Here is a 25,208-nt window from a genome sequence, read left to right on the forward strand (position 1 = left end):
TGTCATTAACGAATTGTCCAACTACAACTTGTCATTACAACTACAACTTGTCTTTACAACTACAACTTGTCATTACAACTACAACTTGTCATTACAACTACAACTTGTCATTACAACTACAACTTGTCATTACAACTACAACTTGTCATTACAACTACAACTTGTCATTACAACTACAACTTGTCATTACAACTACAACTTGTCTTACAACTACAACTTGTCATTACAACTACAACTTGTCATTACAACTACAACTTGTCATTACAACTACAACTTGTCATTACAACTACAACTTGTCATTACCAACTACAACTTGTCATTACAACTACAACTTGTCATTACAACTACAACTTGTCATTACAACTACAACTTGTCATTACAACTACAACTTGTCATTACAACTACAACTTGTCATTACAACTACAACTTGTCATTACAACTACAACTTGTCATTACAACTACAACTTGTCATTACAACTACAACTTGTCATTACAACTACAACTTGTCATTACAACTACAACTTGTCATTACAACTACAACTTGTCATTACAACTACAACTTGTCATTACAACTACAACTTGTCATTACAACTACAACTTGTCATTACAACTACAACTTGTCATTACAACTACAACTTGTCATTACAACTACAACTTGTCATTACAACTACAACTTGTCATTACAACTACAACTTGTCATTACAACTACAACTTGTCATTACAACTACAACTTGTCATTACAACTACAACTTGTCATTACAACTACAACTTGTCATTACAACTACAACTTGTCATTACAACTACAACTTGTCATTACAACTACAACTTGTCATTACAACTACAACTTGTCATTACAACTACAACTTGTCATTACAACTACAACTTGTCATTACAACTACAACTTGTCATTACAACTACAACTTGTCATTACAACTACAACTTGTCATTACAACTACAACTTGTCATTACAACTACAACTTGTCATTACAACTACAACTTGTCATTACAACTACAACTTGTCATTACAACTACAACTTGTCATTACAACTACAACTTGTCATTACAACTACAACTTGTCATTACAACTACAACTTGTCATTACAACTACAACTTGTCATTACAACTACAACTTGTCATTACAACTACAACTTGTCATTACAACTACAACTTGTCATTACAACTACAACTTGTCATTACAACTACAACTTGTCATTACAACTACAACTTGTCTTTACAACTACAACTTGTCATTACAACACAACTTGTCTTACAACTACAACTTGTCATTACAACTACAACTTGTCATTACAACTACAACTTGTCATTACAACTACAACTTGTCATTACAAGCTACAACTTGTCATTACAACTACAACTTGTCATTACAACTACAACTTGTCATTACAACTACAACTTGTCTTTACAACTACAACTTGTCATTACAACTACAACTTGTCATTACAACTACAACTTGTCATTACAACTACAACTTGTCATTACAACTACAACTTGTCATTACAACTACAACTTGTCTTTACAACTACAACTTGTCATTACAACTACAACTTGTCTTTACAACTACAACTTGTCTTTACAACTACAACTTGTCTTTACAAACTACAACTTGTCATTACAACTACAACTTGTCATTACAACTACAACTTGTCATTACAACTACAACTTGTCTTTACAACTACAACTTGTCATTACAACTACAACTTGTCATTACAACTACAACTTGTCATTACAACTACAACTTGTCTTTACAACTACAACTTGTCTTTACAACTACAACTTGTCTTTACAACTACAACTTGTCTTTACAACTACAACTTGTCATTACAACTACAACTTGTCATTACAACTACAACTTGTCATTACAACTACAACTTGTCATTACAACTACAACTTGTCATTACAACTACAACTTGTCACTACTTGCACATTTACTCGTGACTTGACCAGGGACAAAAGGAGAATGGGCGATAACACAATATTGTTCCTACAAAAAAAGAAAGGGTATACATTTTGTCAGGTTATTATTACCATTGTGTTATTTGAAAGTCAACAGGAAGTGGCCATGTGCACATGCTAATGCTGTGTCACTAGCTGGTGTGTACTCTTGTGTCTTGGTTGGTTGCTTTATATAAAGATCTTACTGACTTGTGATGGTTTATATATAGATCTTCCTGAACTTGTGATGGTTTTATATATAGATCTTACTGACTTGTGATGGTTTATATATAGATCTTCCTGACTTGTGATGGTTTATATATAGATCTTACTGACTTGTGATGGTTTATATATAGATCTTACTGACTTGTGATGGTTTATATAAAGATCTTACTGACTTGTGATGGTTTATATATAGATCTTCCTGACTTGTGATGGTTTATATATAGATCTTACTGACTTGTGATGGTTTATATATAGATCTTACTGACTTGTGATGGTTTATATATAGATCTTGCTGACTTGTGATGGTTTATATAAAGATCTTACTGACTTGTGATGGTTTATATATAGATCTTGCTGACTTGTGATGGTTTATATAAAGATCTTACTGACTTGTGATGGTTTATATATAGATCTTCCTGACTTGTGATGGTTTATATAAAGATCTTGCTGACTTGTGATGGTTTATATAAAGATCTTGCTGACTTGTGATGGTTTATATATAGATCTTCCTGACTTGTGATGGTTATATATAGATCTTCCTGACTTGTGATGGTTTATATATAGATCTTGCTGACTTGTGATGGTTTATATATAGATCTTCCTGACTTGTGATGGTTTATATAAAGATCTTGCTGACTTGTGATGGTTTATATATAGATCTTCCTGACTTGTGATGGTTTATATAAAGATCTTGCTGACTTGTGATGGTTTATATATAGATCTTCCTGACTTGTGATGGTTTATATAAAGATCTTGCTGACTTGTGATGGTTTATATAAAGATCTTCCTGACTTGTGATGGTTTATATATAGATCTTGCTGACTTGTGATGGTTTATATATAGATCTTCCTGACTTGTGAATGGTTTATATATAGATCTCCTGACTTGTGATGGTTTATATAAAGATCTTGCTGACTTGTGATGGTTTATATATAGATCTTACTGACTTGTGATGGTTTATATATAGATCTTCCTGACTTGTGATGGTTTATATATAGATCTTCCTGACTTGTGATGGTTTATATAAAGATCTTGCTGACTTGTGATGGTTTATATATAGATCTTACTGACTTGTGATGGTTTATATATAGATCTTCCTGACTTGTGATGGTTTATATATAGATCTTACTGACTTGTGATGGTTTATATAAAGATCTTACTGACTTGTGATGGTTTATATATAGATCTTGCTGACTTGTGAGGGTTTATATATAGATCTTACTGACTTGTGATGGTTTATATATAGATCTTCCTGACTTGTGATGGTTTATATAAAGATCTTGCTGACTTGTGATGGTTTATATAAAGATCTTCCTGACTTGTGATGGTTTATATATAGATCTTCCTGACTTGTGATGGTTTATATATAGATCTTGCTGACTTGTGATGGTTTATATATAGATCTTCCTGACTTGTGATGGTTTTATATAAAGATCTTGCTGACTTGTGATGGTTTATATAAAGATCTTCCTGACTTGTGATGGTTTATATATAGATCTTGCTGACTTGTGATGGTTTATATATAGATCTTCCTGACTTGTGAATGGTTTATATATAGATCTTCCTGACTTGTGATGGTTTATATAAAGATCTTGCTGACTTGTGATGGTTTATATATAGATCTTCCTGACTTGTGAATGGTTTATATATAGATCTTCCTGACTTGTGATGGTTTATATAAAGATCTTACTGACTTGTGATGGTTTATATATAGATCTTGCTGACTTGTGAGGGTTTATATATAGATCTTACTGACTTGTGATGGTTTATATATAGATCTTCCTGACTTGTGATGGTTTATATAAAGATCTTGCTGACTTGTGATGGTTTATATAAAGATCTTCCTGACTTGTGATGGTTTATATATAGATCTTGCTGACTTGTGATGGTTTATATATAGATCTTCCTGACTTGTGATGGTTTATATAAAGATCTTGCTGACTTGTGATGGTTTATATAAAGATCTTGCTGACTTGTGATGGTTTATATAAAGATCTTCCTGACTTGTGATGGTTTATATATAGATCTTGCTGACTTGTGATGGTTTATATATAGATCTTCCTGACTTGTGATGGTTTATATATAGATCTTCCTGACTTGTGATGGTTTATATATAGATCTTCCTGACTTGTGATGGTTTATATATAGATCTTCCTGACTTGTGAATGGTTTATATATAGATCTTCCTGACTTGTGATGGTTTATATATAGATCTTCCTGACTTGTGATGGTTTATATATAGATCTTCCTGACTTGTGATGGTTTATATAAAGATCTTGCTGACTTGTGATGGTTTATATATAGATCTTCCTGACTTGTGATGGTTTATATATAGATCTTCCTGACTTGTGAATGGTTTATATATAGATCTTCCTGACTTGTGATGGTTTATATATAGATCTTCCTGACTTGTGATGGTTTATATATAGATCTTGCTGACTTGTGATGGTTTATATATAGATCTTCCTGACTTGTGATGGTTTATATATAGATCTTCCTGACTTGTGATGGTTTATATATAGATCTTGCTGACTTGTGATGGTTTATATATAGATCTTGCTGACTTGTGATGGTTTATATATAGATCTTGCTGACTTGTGATGGTTTATATAAAGATCTTACTGACTTGTGATGCTTTATATATAGATCTTCCTGACTTGTGATGGTTTATATAAAGATCTTGCGGACTTGTGATGGTTTATATATAGATCTTACTGACTTGTGATGGTTTATATATAGATCTTACTGACTTGTGATGGTTTATATATAGATCTTCCTGACTTGTGATGGTTTATATAAAGATCTTGCGGACTTGTGATGGTTTATATATAGATCTTACTGACTTGTGATGGTTATATATAGATCTTCCTGACTTGTGATGCTTTATATATAGATCTTGCTGACTTGTGATGCTTTATATATAGATCTTGCTGACTTGTGATGGTTTATATATAGATCTTCCTGACTTTTGATGGTTTATATAAAGATCTTACTGACTTGTGATGGTTTATATAAAGATCTTGCTGACTTGTGATGGTTTATATAAAGATCTTGCTGACTTGTGATGGTTTATATAAAGATCTTGCTGACTTGTGATGGTTTATATATAGATCTTCCTGACTTGTGATGGTTATATATAGATCTTCCTGACTTGTGATGGTTTATATATAGATCTTGCTGACTTGTGATGGTTTATATATAGATCTTCCTGACTTGTGAATGGTTTATATATAGATCTTCCTGACTTGTGATGGTTTATATATAGATCTTCCTGACTTGTGAATGGTTTATATATAGATCTTCCTGACTTGTGATGGTTTATATATAGATCTTCCTGACTTGTGATGGTTTATATATAGATCTTACTGACTTGTGATGGTTTATATATAGATCTTGCTGACTTGTGATGGTTTAATATATAGATCTTCCTGACTTGTGATGGTTTATATATAGATCTTGCTGACTTGTGATGGTTTATATATAGATCTTGCTGACTTGTGATGGTTTATATATAGATCTTACTGACTTGTGATGGTGTATATATAGATCTTCCTGACTTGTGATGGTTTATATAAAGATCTTGCGGACTTGTGATGGTTTATATATAGATCTTACTGACTTGTGATGGTTTATATATAGATCTTACTGACTTGTGATGGTTTATATATAGATCTTCCTGACTTGTGATGGTTTATATATAGATCTTCCTGACTTGTGATGGTCTATATATAGATCTTACTGACTTGTGATGGTTTATATATAGATCTTCCTGACTTGTGATGGTTTATATAAAGATCTTGCGGACTTGTGATGGTTTATATATAGATCTTACTGACTTGTGATGGTTTATATATAGATCTTACTGACTTGTGATGGTTTATATATAGATCTTCCTGACTTGTGATGGTTTATATAAAGATCTTGCGGACTTGTGATGGTTTATATATAGATCTTACTGACTTGTGATGGTTTATATATAGATCTTCCTGACTTGTGATGCTTTATATATAGATCTTGCTGACTTGTGATGCTTTATATATAGATCTTGCTGACTTGTGATGGTTTATATATAGATCTTCCTGACTTGTGATGCTTTATATATAGATCTTCCTGACTTGTGATGCTTTATATATAGATCTTCCTGACTTGTGATGGTTTATATATAGATCTTGCTGACTTGTGATGGTTTATATATAGATCTTGCTGACTTGTGATGGTTTATATATAGATCTTGCTGACTTGTGATGGTTTATATAAAGATCTTACTGACTTGTGATGCTTTATATATAGATCTTCCTGACTTGTGATGGTTTATATAAAGATCTTGCGGACTTGTGATGGTTTATATATAGATCTTACTGACTTGTGATGGTTTATATATAGATCTTACTGGACTTGTGATGGTTTATATATAGATCTTCCTGACTTGTGATGGTTTATATAAAGATCTTGCGGACTTGTGATGGTTTATATATAGATCTTACTGACTTGTGATGGTTTATATATAGATCTTCCTGACTTGTGATGCTTTATATATAGATCTTGCTGACTTGTGATGCTTTATATATAGATCTTGCTGACTTGTGATGGTTTATATATAGATCTTCCTGACTTTTGATGGTTTATATAAAGATCTTACTGACTTGTGATGGTTTATATAAAGATCTTGCTGACTTGTGATGGTTTATATAAAGATCTTGCTGACTTGTGATGGTTTATATAAAGATCTTGCTGACTTGTGATGGTTTATATATAGATCTTCCTGACTTGTGATGGTTTATATATAGATCTTCCTGACTTGTGATGGTTTATATATAGATCTTGCTGACTTGTGATGGTTTATATATAGATCTTCCTGACTTGTGAATGGTTTATATATAGATCTTCCTGACTTGTGATGGTTTATATATAGATCTTCCTGACTTGTGAATGGTTTATATATAGATCTTCCTGACTTGTGATGGTTTATATATAGATCTTCCTGACTTGTGATGGTTTATATATAGATCTTACTGACTTGTGATGGTTTATATATAGATCTTGCTGACTTGTGATGGTTTATATATAGATCTTCCTGACTTGTGATGGTTTATATATAGATCTTGCTGACTTGTGATGGTTTATATATAGATCTTGCTGACTTGTGATGGTTTATATATAGATCTTACTGACTTGTGATGGTGTATATATAGATCTTCCTGACTTGTGATGGTTTATATAAAGATCTTGCGGACTTGTGATGGTTTATATATAGATCTTACTGACTTGTGATGGTTTATATATAGATCTTACTGACTTGTGATGGTTTATATATAGATCTTCCTGACTTGTGATGGTTTATATATAGATCTTCCTGACTTGTGATGGTCTATATATAGATCTTACTGACTTGTGATGGTTTATATATAGATCTTCCTGACTTGTGATGGTTTATATAAAGATCTTGCGGACTTGTGATGGTTTATATATAGATCTTACTGACTTGTGATGGTTTATATATAGATCTTACTGACTTGTGATGGTTTATATATAGATCTTCCTGACTTGTGATGGTTTATATAAAGATCTTGCGGACTTGTGATGGTTTATATATAGATCTTACTGACTTGTGATGGTTTATATATAGATCTTCCTGACTTGTGATGCTTTATATATAGATCTTGCTGACTTGTGATGCTTTATATATAGATCTTGCTGACTTGTGATGGTTTATATATAGATCTTCCTGACTTGTGATGCTTTATATATAGATCTTCCTGACTTGTGATGCTTTATATATAGATCTTCCTGACTTGTGATGCTTTATATATAGATCTTCCTGACTTGTGATGGTTTATATATAGATCTTCCTGACTTGTGATGGTTTATATATAGATCTTACTGACTTGTGATGGTTTATATATAGATCTTCCTGACTTGTGATGGTTTATATATAGATCTTCCTGACTTGTGATGCTTTATATATAGATCTTCCTGACTTGTGATGGTTTATATATAGATCTTCCTGACTTGTGATGCTTTATATATAGATCTTCCTGACTTGTGATGCTTTATATATAGATCTTCCTGACTTGTGATGGTTTATATATAGATCTTCCTGACTTGTGATGCTTTATATATAGATCTTCCTGACTTGTGATGCTTTATATATAGATCTTCCTGACTTGTGATGGTTTATATATAGATCTTCCTGTCTTGTGATGCTTTATATATAGATCTTCCTGACTTGTGATGGTTTATATATAGATCTTCCTGACTTGTGATGCTTTATATATAGATCTTCCTTACTTGTGATGGTTTATATATAGATCTTCCTGACTTGTGATGCTTTATATATAGATCTTCCTGACTTGTGATGGTTTATATATAGATCTTCCTGACTTGTGATGCTTTATATATAGATCTTCCTTACTTGTGATGGTTTATATATAGATCTTCCTGACTTGTGATGCTTTATATAAAGATCTTCCTGACTTGTGATGCTTTATATATAGATCTTCCTGACTTGTGAATGGTTTATATATAGAGCTTCCTGACTTGTGATGGTTTATGTATATATCTTCCTGTCTTGTGAATGGTTTATATATAGATCTTCCTGACTTGTGATGGTTTATGTATAGATCTTCCTGACTTGTGAATGGTTTATATATAGATCTTCCTGACTTGTGAATGGTTTATATATAGATCTTCCTGACTTGTGATGGTTTATATATAGATCTTCCTGACTAGTGAATGGCAAAACACTAAGTGTCTCCTGAAGAAGCAACTGGAGCGGTCCTTGATCAGCACCTGTGGCCAAGACCTAACCTCCTGGCTGATGATTTTAGCTTGTCCTGAAGATTTTGGAGCTAATCCTCCTTTTTCATTGTCCCATTTACTCTCTGTAAAGCAGCAGTTCTGTTGTTCTGTCGTTTGATTGATTGATCGGCCAAGTACCACAACTGTATTACTTTTTTAATGCCTCTGGACATCACATTTAATGCTTGTTAAGGCCTTCATTTTCTCAAAATCCATTTAATGACTTTTAATGTTTTAATGGCCCGTGAAAACCCTGTTATATAAAAAAAATATTAGGTTCTGGATCATCATGTGTCACAAAGTAGTGGTTGTTGAATCTCATGAAGTCTGCCATGGTTAGTAAGGGTTGTATTTTGTTGAAGGAAATATCATGTAATGATGTGAAATCAATGTGCCGCCATAATGCTTCAACATGGTATTATGAATGTCCCTGTTACTACCTAACATACATACTTACTGTTGGAAGCAGATCAGAATCATATGCATATTTAAGTGTTACTTCTTTCTAAACTCCTATAGTCATATAAAGAATAGCTAGTATTCTTCCTTCTTTTGAGTCTCATAGTAAGGTGTCGGCCTTCTAGATTGGAATGTGTCAGAGTAGAGATAACTCGGAGTAGTCTAAACAAAGGGAGGGGGCGAGGGACAGAGGGAAGATCACGGGACTTCCGGGGGATTGGAGGGGAGACCGAGCTAGACCGGGCGAGGGAACGGGGGTGTGCTACATTGGTCTCACGTTTGTCCTCTAAGCTTGGAGAATAAACCACAAAATACCAACTACTGCCTGTTGATTGAATATAAACATCAGCTTATTGCCATAAAAAGAATCTGGGAGAGACTAGCAATTTGAATTCCCCATTGGAGGAATGCTGGTCAACGCAACAATTTGGGGGCTTCGTCCGAGATGGCACGCTGTTGATTAATGACTTCTTGCAATCTTCTGGACAGACTCAAATGGCCAATACAAGGTGAGCAGAGCCTTTTTATATAAAATCTTCTTTAGGAGTCTGTCCTGAAGTCTGTAAGTCAAACACTGTTTTGTAATCCCAGGCACAGATTGGTGATTTTGATAGATTGATTGCATTTTTGCCGAGCCTGCCATTGCAATAAAATTGTAAATAAGTGGTCAACTCAGGCCATTGTGTCTCGATTACCGTGACGGGCAGTTTCATTGACGAGTGAACTAATAGTTGGGTGTAGCTTACCCTGGGAATTTGGTCGTCCCTTAATGAGTTCGGGTTGCAAGATCCCAGTGAGATAAGACACTAAAACGTAAGGAAGCGGGTTGAAAGATCCCAGTGAGATAAGACACTGAAACGTAAGGAAGCGGGTTGAAAGATCCCAGTGAGATAAAACACTAAAACGTAAAGAAATAGACACATGGCCTTGGAGTGTGACAGACAGGAATGTGATGGCGGTCGGGGAAAAATTTGATTAATCATTACTGTGTAATGATCAATTGAATGGACTGTTGTCGACAATGGAACTAGCAGGTAGAGAAAAAAAATAAATAAATAAAAAAGGAGAACGTTCCTTGAAAGGGTTAAGAGGGAGTTTACAATACTCGAAAAGTCGTGAACTCAAACGTCTGGTAAAATAAAATAAAAAAAAGTAACTGGAAGTTTTATGGTAAAGTGAAACGCAGAGAGTGTACTGCTGAGTGTGAGTGTGTGTGTGCGGGAGTGCTTACGCGTGCTCGTGTGTGTGTGTGCTGCTGAGTGTGTGTGTGTGTGTGTGTGTGTGCGCGCTGGTGAAAATGGAACACTCAGGGAGAGAATTTAAGAGTTTGGCGTATGATAAAAGTAAACGGGGATTACGTGGAAAAACGAAATGCAGCAAAAGAACCGATGATTAATGACAGAATAGACTGATTGGTTTTGTGTCTGCCGCGCATGCGCAAGACAATTCAAACGACCCGCCCAGACATTGACTAGGACACCGCCCCCTACTCCAGTGACAAGAGAAGGAGGTATTAACACGCCCCCTCTAAGATTAATCCTGCCTCCAAAAATTAACCCCTTGTACACGTCTGACCATTTTCTCCGGCAGACATTTTTGACACATGACATTAACACTTTGGACATACTACAATATAAGTCTCTTGCCGATGCATACATGCAAGCCATTGTTGACCTTGCTTTCCCATCTGTACCTCCGGGAGGGAACCTTTGGCCAAACACTTTGGACAAAGTTAACCCTGATATACACGGTGCCAAAAACAATATATGGCAGGACATTTTATTCATCCCATGCATAATAGGGCTAATGACAGAGCAACAAGGAAACGACTACTTAAATTACAGATCGCTGAAGATAAAAGGTTAAAAGAACCAAAATGTCAAAGATCAGCTAGGGTATATTCAGCAGTGGGTGACCTTGCTTTTGAGTTCCAACAGGTGGAGGAAATAATCCTCAACAGACGTGCAGTTGGACTCGGGTGGTGGACAACACGATGCTTCAAAGCCGGTCTGGGGTAGACACTGTTTCGGCTGTGACCAGCATGGTCACTGGAGTCGTGACTGTCCGAACATTTCCGAACAGGAAAGGTTCCGTCGTGCCAACAAACGAACACGAAGGCGTGTAAGAGGACGCCCACATCAGGAGCCGCAGCAGGAAGTACCGACAGGACCCCTGCTGGACATGAGTGTCAACGGACAATTTTATCAGACACCCATTCGATTCTGAATGCAGAGGTACCAAAAAAGCTGTGTGCTTCCTCTTTAAAGGTCGAAGGCTTCGCTGGGGTCACAAGAAGGTTACCTGTCACCAAACCACTTCCGGTTCAGATTGCTGGACCTCCTTTACAGACTGTACCCTGACATTCAAATCACAAAGAAGGAACATTCCTGGTGTTACCTGACGGCTCAACCACCCAGCTGCGACACCACTACCAAGACTCCTCCATGAGCTCATACCACAGCCTGAAACAACAGGAATGGCTGACATCCAACTGCTCTAACAGTGAAAACCCTGACTGACTGAGATGCTTCCGTGTGTTCTGCCACCCGACTCGCCATATGTTATGAGTATTTATATATGTTGGAACTCAAGGTGTGGCTGCTCATGTTGACCTATCTTTGCAACAGCTAGCATGGTATAAGATGGACACAATAGTGTCCCACATTGTTCCCTTGCTCTCTGTCTCGCCTACAAAACCAAAGAACTTAGTTCCAATGATAAGACACGGCATAGCTGCCAAACATTACACCGACACCCAAATACCACATTTTCAATTGTTTAGGTTTAGCCCATGGTTATGTTAAACACATAACTATGGGCTGCACTTTAGACACCTGTAGGCTACGAGGAGCTAGCAGCTACACAACAGCTGAGCTAAAACGACACATTACACATTTAAGCATATCAAATAATTATAGTTGCTCATTACATACACATAGTCGTCAAGACAGAAGTCTGATAGAAAGTATTCAGTAACAAACGTGTCTGCATCATTCAACTTTCTACAACATGAGCTTGACTTAATGAATTATTGGGGCCACCAGGTGTGGTAAAAATTCAAAATACTATTGCTAAAGCATCCGCCATAAGGGTAGTATTTTTCTAGTATTGGTGACAATATAAATATAAGCATATTTTGTTACTTTCACCATATTGAATAAGTTACATAAAAGTTAGGGTTCAGATGAGTTTGAGTTAATTGTGATATTGCTAAGGGGTCCCCTACCCTAACACCACCCCCCAGTGGACCATAGAGGCTGAAGAGACAATCATTGACCTCAAACATGACCTGCCCTCCGGTACTTGACTATTAGCTGACCTTTTTCTTAGATGTTTCTGAAAGTGGTAGTATGACTAACACAGTCCTTTTTTCAGAAACAGAAGGGGGTGAGTGAGGGTGGATACAGACTCCTTGGAACAAAATCGACAATCATCCGACTCTGACACATTCCATAGTTTTAACGTTTTTCCCGTGGGTAAGAAGTTATAACTAATTTTAATTTGAAAATAACGATTTTACACATCGATAGTTCTTTAGTATATCAAATTTAGAATATGGAGGAGGTGAGGGTGAACCATGTATAGTCTTTGATTTCACTGATATGATCAATACTGTACAAGGGAAAAGGTACGTACTGACTTGTGTTGACAATCACAGTGGTTGGCCGGAAGCAACAACAACCTCAAAAGAGGATGCAATATCAGTAATTAAATGACTTGTGAATGACCTAGTACCCCGACATGGTTTCCCCAAAAAGATTAGGTCAGACAACGGCAACCATTTTAAAAAAAATACTCACTTAGCCTTGGTCGAAAAGGCTTTCGGACTAGAACACAGGTTTGGGGTACCATCCTGAGTCCCAAGGTAAGGTTGAAAGGATGGACCAGAACATTAAAAACTAATTGGCTAAAATCTGTGCACAGACCAAATTTAATTGGATTGACATGTTGCAATTAGCGTTAATGATCATTCGAAGGTCCATGAATAAAACTGTTTTACCGCCCTTTGAGTTTTTCACCCTATGAGCTGCATACAGGTCAGCCATTCACAGGACCAGCAGCTCCCCATGGAAGGAGGACTCAGCGTAAAACCAAAATGGTATTTTACACAAAAAATTGCAGAATTTGTGTGCCAGTTCTTCTGTACAGATTCCCTTCCGGCTGCTGAGAGGGTCAAGATCAAGGTCATCAAACGCAAGTGGACGGAGCCCAGGTGGACTGGTCCCTTCAAGGTCGTGGAACGGACGTCCCGCGCCCTTCGACTGGCTGGTGGAGGGGACACCTGGTACCACTTCTCCCTCTGCACTACAGCTGAAGAACCTGACAGATTACCAGCGGATGTCATTGCTGACATCGCCACATCATCTGCCCCTCAGCCCAGGAGACGAGAGAGATTTTCTACCTACATTACTCTTTTCAACTTCTATATTGTATATCCTTGTGTGAGACCAATCCAGTATGCTAAATGTTTCTTAGTTTTTCTTGCTTGTTTTCAGCATAACTATCTGTGTCGTTACATTAAGTGAAAAGTTTGATGTTTATCCCCGTTTTGTTACCTAAATTACTCTGATATTGATAGACGAAAGGCAGGATGTTACACCCGACTAGTTTTCCCTGACGGACTGGTGCTTGGGCGTGTTCTACTGTCTTTGTGTCTCAGTTCATCCTTCCTGACGACAGTGACTGACAAGTGTCTAAGAACATACAGCGGACTTTAAATAGACTGGGTCAAAGGGGATAGCGAGACTTATTTTTTGACCTGTGCAGTGTGATTAATTACGGGGGACACAATAACTATTACCGTGGTAATAACCTCTATATTTGTTACGACCCAACCCTGAACCATTGGTGTCGGATGCAGACAACATACTATGGTAAGTGGTGCCCATCGTCCCTTTTATGTTGTTTTGGGGGTTGACCTGACTGATACAGACTCTAAAGGAATTATTAAAATTAATGTCCTTGAGAGGGCGTTAATTACCTCTACACCCTCTGTAGCACCTAATGTACCACCCCACCTCGGTGGTGTTTCAAAGGCTCTCACATCTGTGCGTGCTAATGACATCACCACCGAAGGCCTGGTAACTTTGACCTTAGGAGCGGGTGCAGACAACCTGTGGCTCAGGTGGATGCCAAAACCTGGGTGACTGTGTTGCTTCTTCCGCTGGATGTCCCTTTTCCCACACTTACCCCGCCCCTTATAAGTTGACTGACATGTGTACCCTTCTGTTGACAATGCCACCCGACTTCTTCCCTTTGTGGCCCAAAAGCTGAATTACACGCGTTTTCAAATTACAGGACCCTCTTCGTCCCCCAACAAATTGGGTGACATTAACCGTTACTGGTGCACCACACTGATAAATGGTTTTAGGATAGGCCCTTGGGCACGAGCTGACTTATTCTGGTGTTGTGGAGAGCACAGATTGTACATTAGAATCCCGACGTCAGCCGTTGGGCTTTGTGCTATGGTTAGACTGGTGACCCCAGTCACCAAATTAACACCCCTTGGAACTCCTGTTTCAGCGGCCTCTCTAACTCCCCGCCGCCGTTGAGACTAACCAACCTGACTCGTGACGCCGTTGAGGGACTTGCTGAACAACTTGCCCCGACCTCCCTCAAGACCATCCAGAACCGCACAGCCCCTTGTACTAAGTGTCACTAAAGGGGGTCTAGCAAAGTGGTAACTATAAGACTTTAATGTGGGGCGTGCTTTATAAGTTTTGTACAAGTAATAAAGATCTCATTAGAATATCTTAAAGGGGGACTTGTTGGAAGCAGATCAGAATCATATGCATATTTAAGTGTTACTTCTTTCTAAACTCCTATAGTCATATAAAGAATAGCTAGTATTCTTCCTTCTTTTGAGTCTCATAGTAAGGTGTCGGCCTTCTAGATTGGAATGTGTCAGAGTAGAGATAACTCGGAGTAGTCTAAATAAAGGGAGTGGGGGCGAGGGACAGAGGGAAGATCACGGGACTTCCGGGGGATTGGAGGGGAGACCGAGCTAGACCGGGCGAGGGAACGGGGGTGTGCTAGATTGGTCTCACGTTTGTCCTCTAAGCTTGGAGAATAAACCACAAAATACCAACTACTGCCTGTTGATTGAATATCAACATCAGCTTATTGCCATAAAAAGAATCTGGGAGAGACTAGCAATTTGAATTCCCCATTGGAGGAATGCTGGTCAACGCAACATGCTGATAATGCTTCAACATGGTATTATGAATGTCCCTGTTACTACCTAACATACATACTTACACATGTATACAACATGCTGATAATGCTTCAACATGGTATTGTGAATGTCCCTGTTACTACCTAACATACATACTTACACATGTATACAACATGCTGATAATGCTTCAACATGGTATTGTGAATGTCCCTGTTACTACCTAACATACATACTTACACATGTATACAACATGCTGATAATGCTTCAACATGGTATTATGAATGTCCCTGTTACTACCTAACATACATACTTACACATGTATACAACATGCTGATAATGCTTCAACATGGTATTATGAATGTCCCTGTTACTACCTAACATACATACTTACACATGTATACAACATGCTGATAATGCTTCAACATGGTATTATGAATGTCCCTGTTACTACCTAACATACATACTTACACATGTATACAACATGCTGATAATGCTTCAACATGGTATTATGAATGTCCCTGTTACTACCTAACATACATACTTACACATGTATACAACATGCTGATAATGCTTCAACATGGTATTATGAATGTCCCTGTTACTACCTAACATACATACTTACACATGTATACAACATGCTGATAATGCTTCAACATGGTATTATGAATGTCCCTGTTACTACCTAACATACATACTTACACATGTATACAACATGCTGATAATGCTTCAACATGGTATTATGAATGTCCCTGTTATTACCTAACATACATACTTACACATGTATACAACATGCTGATAATGCTTCAACATGGTATTATGAATGTCCCTGTTATTACCTAACATACATACTTACACATGTATACAACATGCTGATAATGCTTCAACATGGTATTATGAATGTCCCTGTTATTACCTAACATACATACTTACACATGTATACAACATGCTGATAATGCTTCAACATGGTATTATGAATGTCCCTGTTATTACCTAACATACATACTTACACATGTATACAACATGCTGATAATGCTTCAACATGGTATTATGAATGTCCCTGTTACTACCTAACACACATACTTACACATGTATACAACATGCTGATAATGCTTCAACATGGTATTATGAATGTCCCTGTTATTACCTAACATACATACTTACACATGTATACAACATGCTGATGAAGGCATGTTAATAGGTGGAATAGATCAAGTTGTTAGTCTACTACCAGCTGTATATTACACAATATAATGCTTAAAGAAGAACAAAAAACATGTGTTCTTGTCTCACACAGGGATTTTGAATGATGGGCAAAATTCAAGCAGGCACTTTAGTAATGAAACACATTTGACGGAGCAGGACTTGGTGGACATGGACAGGTTCTACTTTAGGTGCTATGCTAGGATTCTGACAGAAAAGAAAAGACTCACTTGAGATTTGGCGATGGAGTGAGAGCTTTGTCTGGCCTCCTTGGAACTCCCTGCCTGCCTTTGCCTGGTGGAGGCACCGGCTTCTTGGGCGGGGTTGGCGCCACAGGCTTGGATGGTTTGGGATCGGGCAGAGGCTTGTCAACTGCAACATTACATGGTGGACAAATTACACACTTTTGTCAACTGCAACATTACATGGTGGACAAATTACACACTTTTGTCAACTGCAACATTAAATGGTGGACAAATTACACACTTTTGTCAACTGCAACATCACATGGTGGAGAAATTAGATAGAGCCAGGTTATAAAATACAGTACAAGTATGTTCTATATATACAAGTTTCTTAGTACAGGTATGTTCTATATATACACTTCTCTTAGTACAGGTATGCTCTATATATATATATATATATATATATATATATATATATATATATATATATATATATATACATACAGTATATATAGATACAAATAATTAAAGTAATATTTTTTTAAATTCAAGTTCATATTTTGGAATTTAAATTAATCACAGGTGATTACTTGCTGGCATAATTAAAATGTGCTTAAGAAAAAACCCCAAAATGTAATGTAATTGTCAGAATGTCATCCAGGAATGTTTTTAAACCTTTGACTTCTGTGCATGTCATTTATTTGCGCAAAACAGTTTTATCTGAAGTTCTTCCAGGCTGGAATTTTGGAGTAAAATGTCTCCTTACTCATGTTTATATTGTGGTAATGTACCAGTCAGAGTCTCCTTACTCATGTTTATATTGTGGTAATGTACCAGTCAGAGACTCCTTACTCATGTTTATATTGTGGTAATGTACCAGTCAGAGACTCCTTACTCATGTTTATATTGTGGTAATGTACCAGTCAGAGTCTCCTTACTCATGTTTATATTGTGGTAATGTACCAGTCAGAGTCTCCTTACTCATGTTTATATTGTGGTAATGTACCAGTCAGTCTCCTTACTCATGTTTATATTGTGGTAATGTACCAGTCAGTCTCCTTACTCATGTTTATATTGTGGTAATGTACCAGTCAGAGACTCCTTACTCATGTTTATATTGTGGTAATGTACCAGTCAGAGTCTCCTTACTCATGTTTATATTGTGGTAATGTACCAGTCAGAGTCTCCTTACTCATGTTTATATTGTGGTAATGTACCAGTCAGAGACTCCTTACTCATGTTTATATTGTGGTAATGTACCAGTCAGAGACTCCTTACTCATGTTTATATTGTGGTAATGTACCAGTCAGAGTCTCCTTACTCATGTTTATATTGTGGTAATGTACCAGTCAGAGTCTCCTTACTCATGTTTATATTGTGGTAATGTACCAGTCAGAGTCTCCTTACTCATGTTTATATTGTGGTAATGTACCAGTCAGAGTCTCCTTACTCATGTTTATATTGTGGTAATGTACCAGTCAGAGACTCCTTACTCATGTTTATATTGTGGTAATGTACCAGTCAGAGTCTCCTTACTCATGTTTATATTGTGGTAATGTACCAGTCAGTCTCCTTACTCATGTTTATATTGTGGTAATGTACCAGTCAGTCTCTCCTTACTCATGTTTATATTGTGGTAATGTACCAGTCAGTGACTCCTTACTCATGTTTATATTGTGGTAATGTACCAGTCAGAGTCTCCTTACTCATGTTTATATTGTGGTAATGTACCAGTCAGAGTCTCCTTACTCATGTTTATATTGTGGTAATGTACCAGTCAGAGTCTCCTTACTCATGTTTATATTGTGGTAATGTACCAGTCAGAGTCTCCTTACTCATGTTTATATTGTGGTAATGTACCAGTCAGAGACTCCTTACTCATGTTTATATTGTGGTAATGTACCAGTCAGAGTCTCCTTACTCATGTTTATATTGTGGTAATGTACCAGTCAGTCTCCTTACTCATGTTTATATTGTGGTAATGTACCAGTCAGTCTCTCCTTACTCATGTTTATATTGTGGTAATGTACCAGTCAGTCTCTCCTTACTCATGTTTATATTGTGGTAATGTACCAGTCAGTCTCTCCTTACTCATGTTTATATTGTGGTATTCATTGATCTTCTCGCTGACTGAGCATGTACGCTCAAAATAAATGTATTATATTGTGGCAAATGCAAGAAACACAGCGTTGTTTCTCTCAGGTCTTTATTGCAAGACTGCCAACATGAGAATACACAATGAAACACAATATGCACTTTTATAGTGTGCGCTGAAAAACGTCACCAGATACCAAATAATTAGCGTGTGTTAACGGTCCAAGTCCCCCGCCTTACATGTAAAAGTTGAAAAAGACACAGCGTCAATCAATCGGCGGTTAGCAACATCAACAAGCAGTCCATTAGCACACAGAAAATCCGCGCCAATAATGGGAACCGTGATGGCGGCGATGATAAAGTCTTACTGGAATTTGCGTCCATGGAAGCACACCGTCACCAACCTGGAGCCCAAAGTGTCGATTGACGAGCCGTTGGCGGCATTCAGCAGCGGCCCGCAACCACCTGTCGCCTTGTCCGCGTCCGTGGCAGATAACAGGCTGACTTGCGAACTGGAGTCCACCAGGAAACGTCTCCTTGACGACGAGTCAGCGATGAAGAGCAGCTCGCTTGCTTCGCTGGCGATCACAGCCGCTACTGAACGCCGGCGTTGGAGTTTCCCGGAGCCGTGAAGGAGCATGGAGGAACACACCGTCGAGCTTTGGCGCCAAAACGTTGATGGAAGAAGCACTGGCTCACTTCGCGCCTTTTCCGGGTAGCGACCCCCGCCACTACCGCTGGGTCCGCGTTCTCCATCGTCTGCAGGGGGGGCGCTTCTACGCTCTGCACGGCAAACCGTCTGGAAGCCAGAAGCACCCGGTCAGCTTCTTCAGCCAAGCCCCGGTAATCGCCGGAGGCCAGAGAAGTGGAGTTAGCTAGCACCGCACGGGCCGCAGGTGGTAGCTGCCTCAAGAAAAGATGCGGGAAAATGAACCCGCCCTCCTCGGAGCCCAGCAGCGACAGCATACAGTCCATTAAATCCACGGCGGTGCTATCGCCCAAACCCGGCAGGGAAAGAAGTCTATCTGCCCTCTCAGCGTCAGTTAGAGTAAATCTCCGAAGCAGAAGATTCTTGAGGGCTGCGTACTTGCCGCTCTGTGGAGGCGTTCGCAACAGCTGCATAGCGCCGCGAGTGGTCGCCTGGTCGAGGGCTGTTACGACCAAGTAATACCGGGAGTCGTCGTCAGTGATTCCTCGCAGGTGGAAAAGTGCCTCGATGTGCTGGAACCATGATGCCGGGTCGCTCTGCCAGAACTCCGGAAGCTTTGTCCCCGCGGGGAATGCAGGTTGCTGGAGTTGGGGCGACATGGCCGATGAAGACACAACTTCCTCTTCTGCGTGAAACATTGTCGGGGTCACCAATGTGGCAAATGCAAGAAACACAGCGTTGTTTCTCTCAGGTCTTTATTGCAAGACTGCAATACACAATGAAACACAATATGCACTTCTATAATGTGCCCAAGAAGACATTTAAACCACACCCATTCTGCTGAGTGTGAGCATGGTCCTAGTGCCCGCCACAATATACCATTTATTATTTTGGAATATGAGTACTTTCTTTTTTCTTCTAACTTGGAAATAATGTTGCTTTTAGTGTCATACTGTAGGATGCTGTGGGCCAACAAGGTCTTGTAGTCATCATGTGTACGTTGTGGGCCAACAAGGTCTTGTAGTCATCCTGTGTAGGATGCTGTGGGCCAACAAGGTCTTGTAGTCATCATGTGTACGTTGTGGGCCAACAAGGTCTTGTAGTCATCATGTGTACGTTGTGGGCCAACAAGGTCTTGTAGTCATCCTGTGTAGGATGCTGTGGGCCAACAAGGTCTTGTACTCATCATGTGTACGTTGTGGGCCAACAAGGTCTTGTAGTCATCCTGTGTAGGATGCTGTGGGCCAACAAGGTCTTGTAGTCATCATGTGTACGTTGTGGGCCAACAAGGTCTTGTAGTCATCCTGTGTAGGATGCTGTGGGCCAACAAGGTCTTGTAGTCATCATGTGTACGTTGTGGGCCAACAAGGTCTTGTAGTCATCCTGTGTAGGATGCTGTGGGCCAACAAGGTCTTGTAGTCATCATGTGTACGTTGTGGGCCAACAAGGTCTTGTAGTCATCATGTGTACGTTGTGGGCCAACAAGGTCTTGTAGTCATCCTGTGTAGGATGCTGTGGGCCAACAAGGTCTTGTAGTCATCATGTGTACGTTGTGGGCCAACAAGGTCTTGTAGTCATCCTGTGTAGGATGCTGTGGGCCAACAAGGTCTTGTAGTCATCATGTGTACGTTGTGGGCCAACAAGGTCTTGTAGTCATCCTGTGTAGGATGCTGTGGGCCAACAAGGTCTTGTAGTCATCATGTGTAGGATGCTGTGGGCCAACAAGGTCTTGTAGTCATCATGTGTACGTTGTGGGCCAACAAGGTCTTGTAGTCATCATGTGTAGGATGCTGTGGGCCAACAAGGTCTTGTAGTCATCATGTGTACGTTGTGGGCCAACAAGGTCTTGTAGTCATCCTGTGTAGGATGCTGTGGGCCAACAATGTCTTGTAGTCATCCTGTGTAGGATGTGGGCCAACAAGGTCTTGTAGTCATCATATGTAGGATGCTGTGGGCCAACAAGGTCTTGTAGTCATCATGTGTACGTTGTGGGCCAACAAGGTCTTGCAGTCATCCTGTGTAGGATGCTGTGGGCCAACAAGGTCTTGTAGTCATCATGTGTACGTTGTGGGCCAACAAGGTCTTGTAGTCATCCTGTGTAGGATGCTGGGGGCCAACAAGGTCTTGTAGTCATCCTGTGTAGGATGCTGTGGGCCAACAAGGTCTTGTAGTCATCATGTGTAGGATGCTGTGGGCCAACAAGGTCTTGTAGTCATGCTGTGTAGGATGCTGTGGGCCAACAAGGTCTTGTAGTCATCCTGTGTAGGATGCTGTGGGCCAACAAGGTCTTGTAGTCATCATGTGTACGTTGTGGGCCAACAAGGTCTTGTAGTCATGCTGTGTAGGATGCTGTGGGCCAACAAGGTCTTGTAGTCATCCTGTGTAGGATGCTGTGGGCCAACAAGGTCTTGTAGTCATCCTGTGTATGATGCTGTGGGCCAACAAGGTCTTGTAGTCATCCTGTGTAGGATGCTGTGGGCCAACAAGGTCTTGTAGTCATCCTGTGTAGGATGCTGTGGGCCAACAAGGTCTTGTAGTCATCCTGTGTAGGATGCTGTGGGCTAACAAGGTCTTGTAGTCATCATGTGTATGATGCTGTGGGCCAACAAGGTCTTGTAGTCATCCTGTGTAGGATGCTGTGGGCCAACAAGGTCTTGTAGTCATCCTGTGTAGGATGCTGTGGGCCAACAAGGTCTTGTAGTCATCCTGTGTAGGATGCTGTGGGCTAACAAGGTCTTGTAGTCATCATGTGTATGATGCTGTGGGCCAACAAGGTCTTGTAGTCATCCTGTGTAGGATGCTGTGGGCCAACAAGGTCTTGTAGTCATCCTGTGTAGGATGCTGTGGGCCAACAAGGTCTTGTAGTCATCCTGTGTAGGATGCTGTGGGCCAACAAGGTCTTGTAGTCATGCTGTGTAGGATGCTGTGGGCCAACAAGGTCTTGTAGTCATCCTGTGTAGGATGTTGTAGGCCAACAAGGTCTTGTAGTCATCCTGTGTAGGATGCTGTGGGCCAACAAAGTCTTGTAGTCATCATGTGTAGGATGTTGTGGGCCAACAAGGTCTTGTAGTCATCCTGTGTAGGATGCTGTGGGCCAACAAGGTCTTGTAGTCATCCTGTGTAGGATGCTGTGGGCCAACAAGGTCTTGTAGTCATCCTGTGTAGGATGCTGTGGGCCAACAAGGTCTTGTAGTCATCATGTGTACGTTGTGGGCCAACAAGGTCTTGTAGTCATCCTGTGTAGGATGCTGTGGGCCAACAAGGTCTTGTAGTCATCCTGTGTAGGATGCTGTGGGCCAACAAGGTCTTGTAGTCATCCTGTGTAGGATGCTGTGGGCCAACAAGGTCTTGTAGTCATCCTGTGTAGGATGCTGTGGGCCAACAAGGTCTTGTAGTCATCCTGTGTAGGATGCTGTGGGCCAACAAGGTCTTGTAGTCATCCTGTGTAGGATGTTGTGGGCCAACAAGGTCTTGTAGTCATCCTGTGTAGGATGCTGTGGGCCAACAAGGTCTTGTAGTCATCCTGTGTAGGATGCTGTGGGCCAACAAGGTCTTGTAGTCATCCTGTGTAGGATGCTGTGGGCCAACAAGGTCTTGTAGTCATCCTGTGTAGGATGTTGTGGGCCAACAAGGTCTTGTAGTCATCCTGTGTAGGATGCTGTGGGCCAACAAGGTCTTGTAGTCATCCTGTGTAGGATGCTGTGGGCCAACAAGGTCTTGTAGTCATCCTGTGTAGGATGCTGTGGGCCAACAAGGTCTTGTAGTCATCCTGTGTAGGATGCTGTGGGCCAACAAGGTCTTGTAGTCATCCTGTGTAGGATGCTGTGGGCCAACAAGGTCTTGTAGTCATCCTGTGTAGGATGCTGTGGGCCAACAAGGTCTTGTAGTCATCCTGTGTAGGATGCTGTGGGCCAACAAGGTCTTGTAGTCATCCTGTGTAGGATGCTGTGGGCCAACAAGGTCTTGTAGTCATCCTGTGTAGGATGCTGTGGGCCAACAAGGTCTTGTAGTCATCCTGTGTAGGATGCTGTGGGCCAACAAGGTCTTGTAGTCATCCTGTGTAGGATGCTGTGGGCCAACAAGGTCTTGTAGTCATCCTGTGTAGGATGCTGTGGGCCAACAAGGTCTTGTAGTCATCCTGTGTAGGATGCTGTGGGCCAACAAGGTCTTGTAGTCATCCTGTGTAGGATGCTGTGGGCCAACAAGGTCTTGTAGTCATCCTGTGTAGGATGCTGTGGGCCAACAAGGTCTTGTAGTCATCCTGTGTAGGATGCTGTGGGCCAACAAGGTCTTGTAGTCATCCTGTGTAGGATGCTGTGGGCCAACAAGCCGGACTTTAGAGTCTTCTGGTATTTGTCATGTGCAACAAGCTTGGATTTTGAAATTCTGGAAGGTCTGCAGTAATAAATCAAGGGTATTTTTTATATTCAGTTGGTAAGTGAAGCTCATTTTAAATAGTTTCCATTTCTTCTGTGATTTTTGATTGCATGTTTGCTTCTCTAAGTGCTCAGAAGTATTTCATGATGAAATATGTTATCTTATGTTTCTAAACACCTTGCCCTTACACATTTTAATTTCAGATTAGCGTTTCTCATTTATCGAGCAAATTGGGAATACCTTGCGTGGTTTGTTTACTTTGATTTAATCGCCTATGCATGCATTTGTTTTAGTACCAGACCTAATCATTTTCTTCTACTATTTAAAAATGATGTCCTTTAGCAGTGCAACATTCTATAATTGGTGCCACAGTCCACACAGATATTGATGTATCACTGCTAATGTTAATAACTTCCCAAAGTGGTGCATATGGGAGGAATTAAGAGTGAAATGTGTACCTTTGTCTTCTGGCCTGATATGTGGCTTTTTGTCGGCGCTGGGAACCTCTGGTTTGAGAGCTGCAAAGGAATCATGAGCAGAGGTTGTTCTGACAGCAAAATAAAGACAAGCACATTGGCAGAGATGAAAGCCATACCATTCCCTGCACTAACAAGAGAGGCTGTGTTGTGCTAACAATCACCCAGTAGAACATGAAGAAATGTTGAAAATGAGGAAGCAAACAGGAAGGTGCACCCCACACTAAAATACTCATTATGCACCATGCTCAGGGAAGGTACACTCACACTAAAATACTCATTATGCACCATGCTCAGGGAAGGTACACTCACACTAAAATACTCATTATGCACCATGCTCAGGGAAGGTACACTCACACTAAAATACTCATTATGCACCATGCTCAGGGAAGGTACACTCACACTAAAATACTCCTTATGCACCATGCTCAGGGAAGGTACACTCACACTAAAATACTCATTATGCACCATGCTCAGGGAAGGTACACCCACACTAAAATACTCCTTATGCACCATGCTCAGGGAAGGTACACTCACACTAAAATACTCATTATGCACCATGCTCAGGGAAGGTACACCCACACTAAAATACTCATTATGCACCATGCTCAGGGAAG

General features: G+C 39.6%; 1 protein-coding gene across 1 annotated transcript in view; it reads right to left on the reverse strand.

The window, feature by feature from the left end:
• The window catches only part of LOC133645995 (CD2-associated protein-like), a 146,332-nt gene that overhangs the window by 37,443 nt on the left and 83,681 nt on the right, over positions 1–25,208 (reverse strand). Inside the window, exons 12-16 of the mRNA XM_062040918.1 lie at positions 24,574–24,633; positions 19,688–20,423; positions 19,468–19,625; positions 17,041–17,182; positions 1,951–2,002 (exon numbers count right to left, since the gene is read on the reverse strand). Of these exons, the coding sequence (XP_061896902.1) occupies positions 1,951–2,002; positions 17,041–17,182; positions 19,468–19,625; positions 19,688–20,423; positions 24,574–24,633 (1,148 nt within the window). The remainder of the gene's footprint in view (positions 1–1,950; positions 2,003–17,040; positions 17,183–19,467; positions 19,626–19,687; positions 20,424–24,573; positions 24,634–25,208) is intronic.

Source organism: Entelurus aequoreus, linkage group LG03, assembly GCF_033978785.1.
Source record: "Entelurus aequoreus isolate RoL-2023_Sb linkage group LG03, RoL_Eaeq_v1.1, whole genome shotgun sequence".
NCBI classification, from domain to species: Eukaryota; Metazoa; Chordata; class Actinopteri; order Syngnathiformes; family Syngnathidae; genus Entelurus; species Entelurus aequoreus.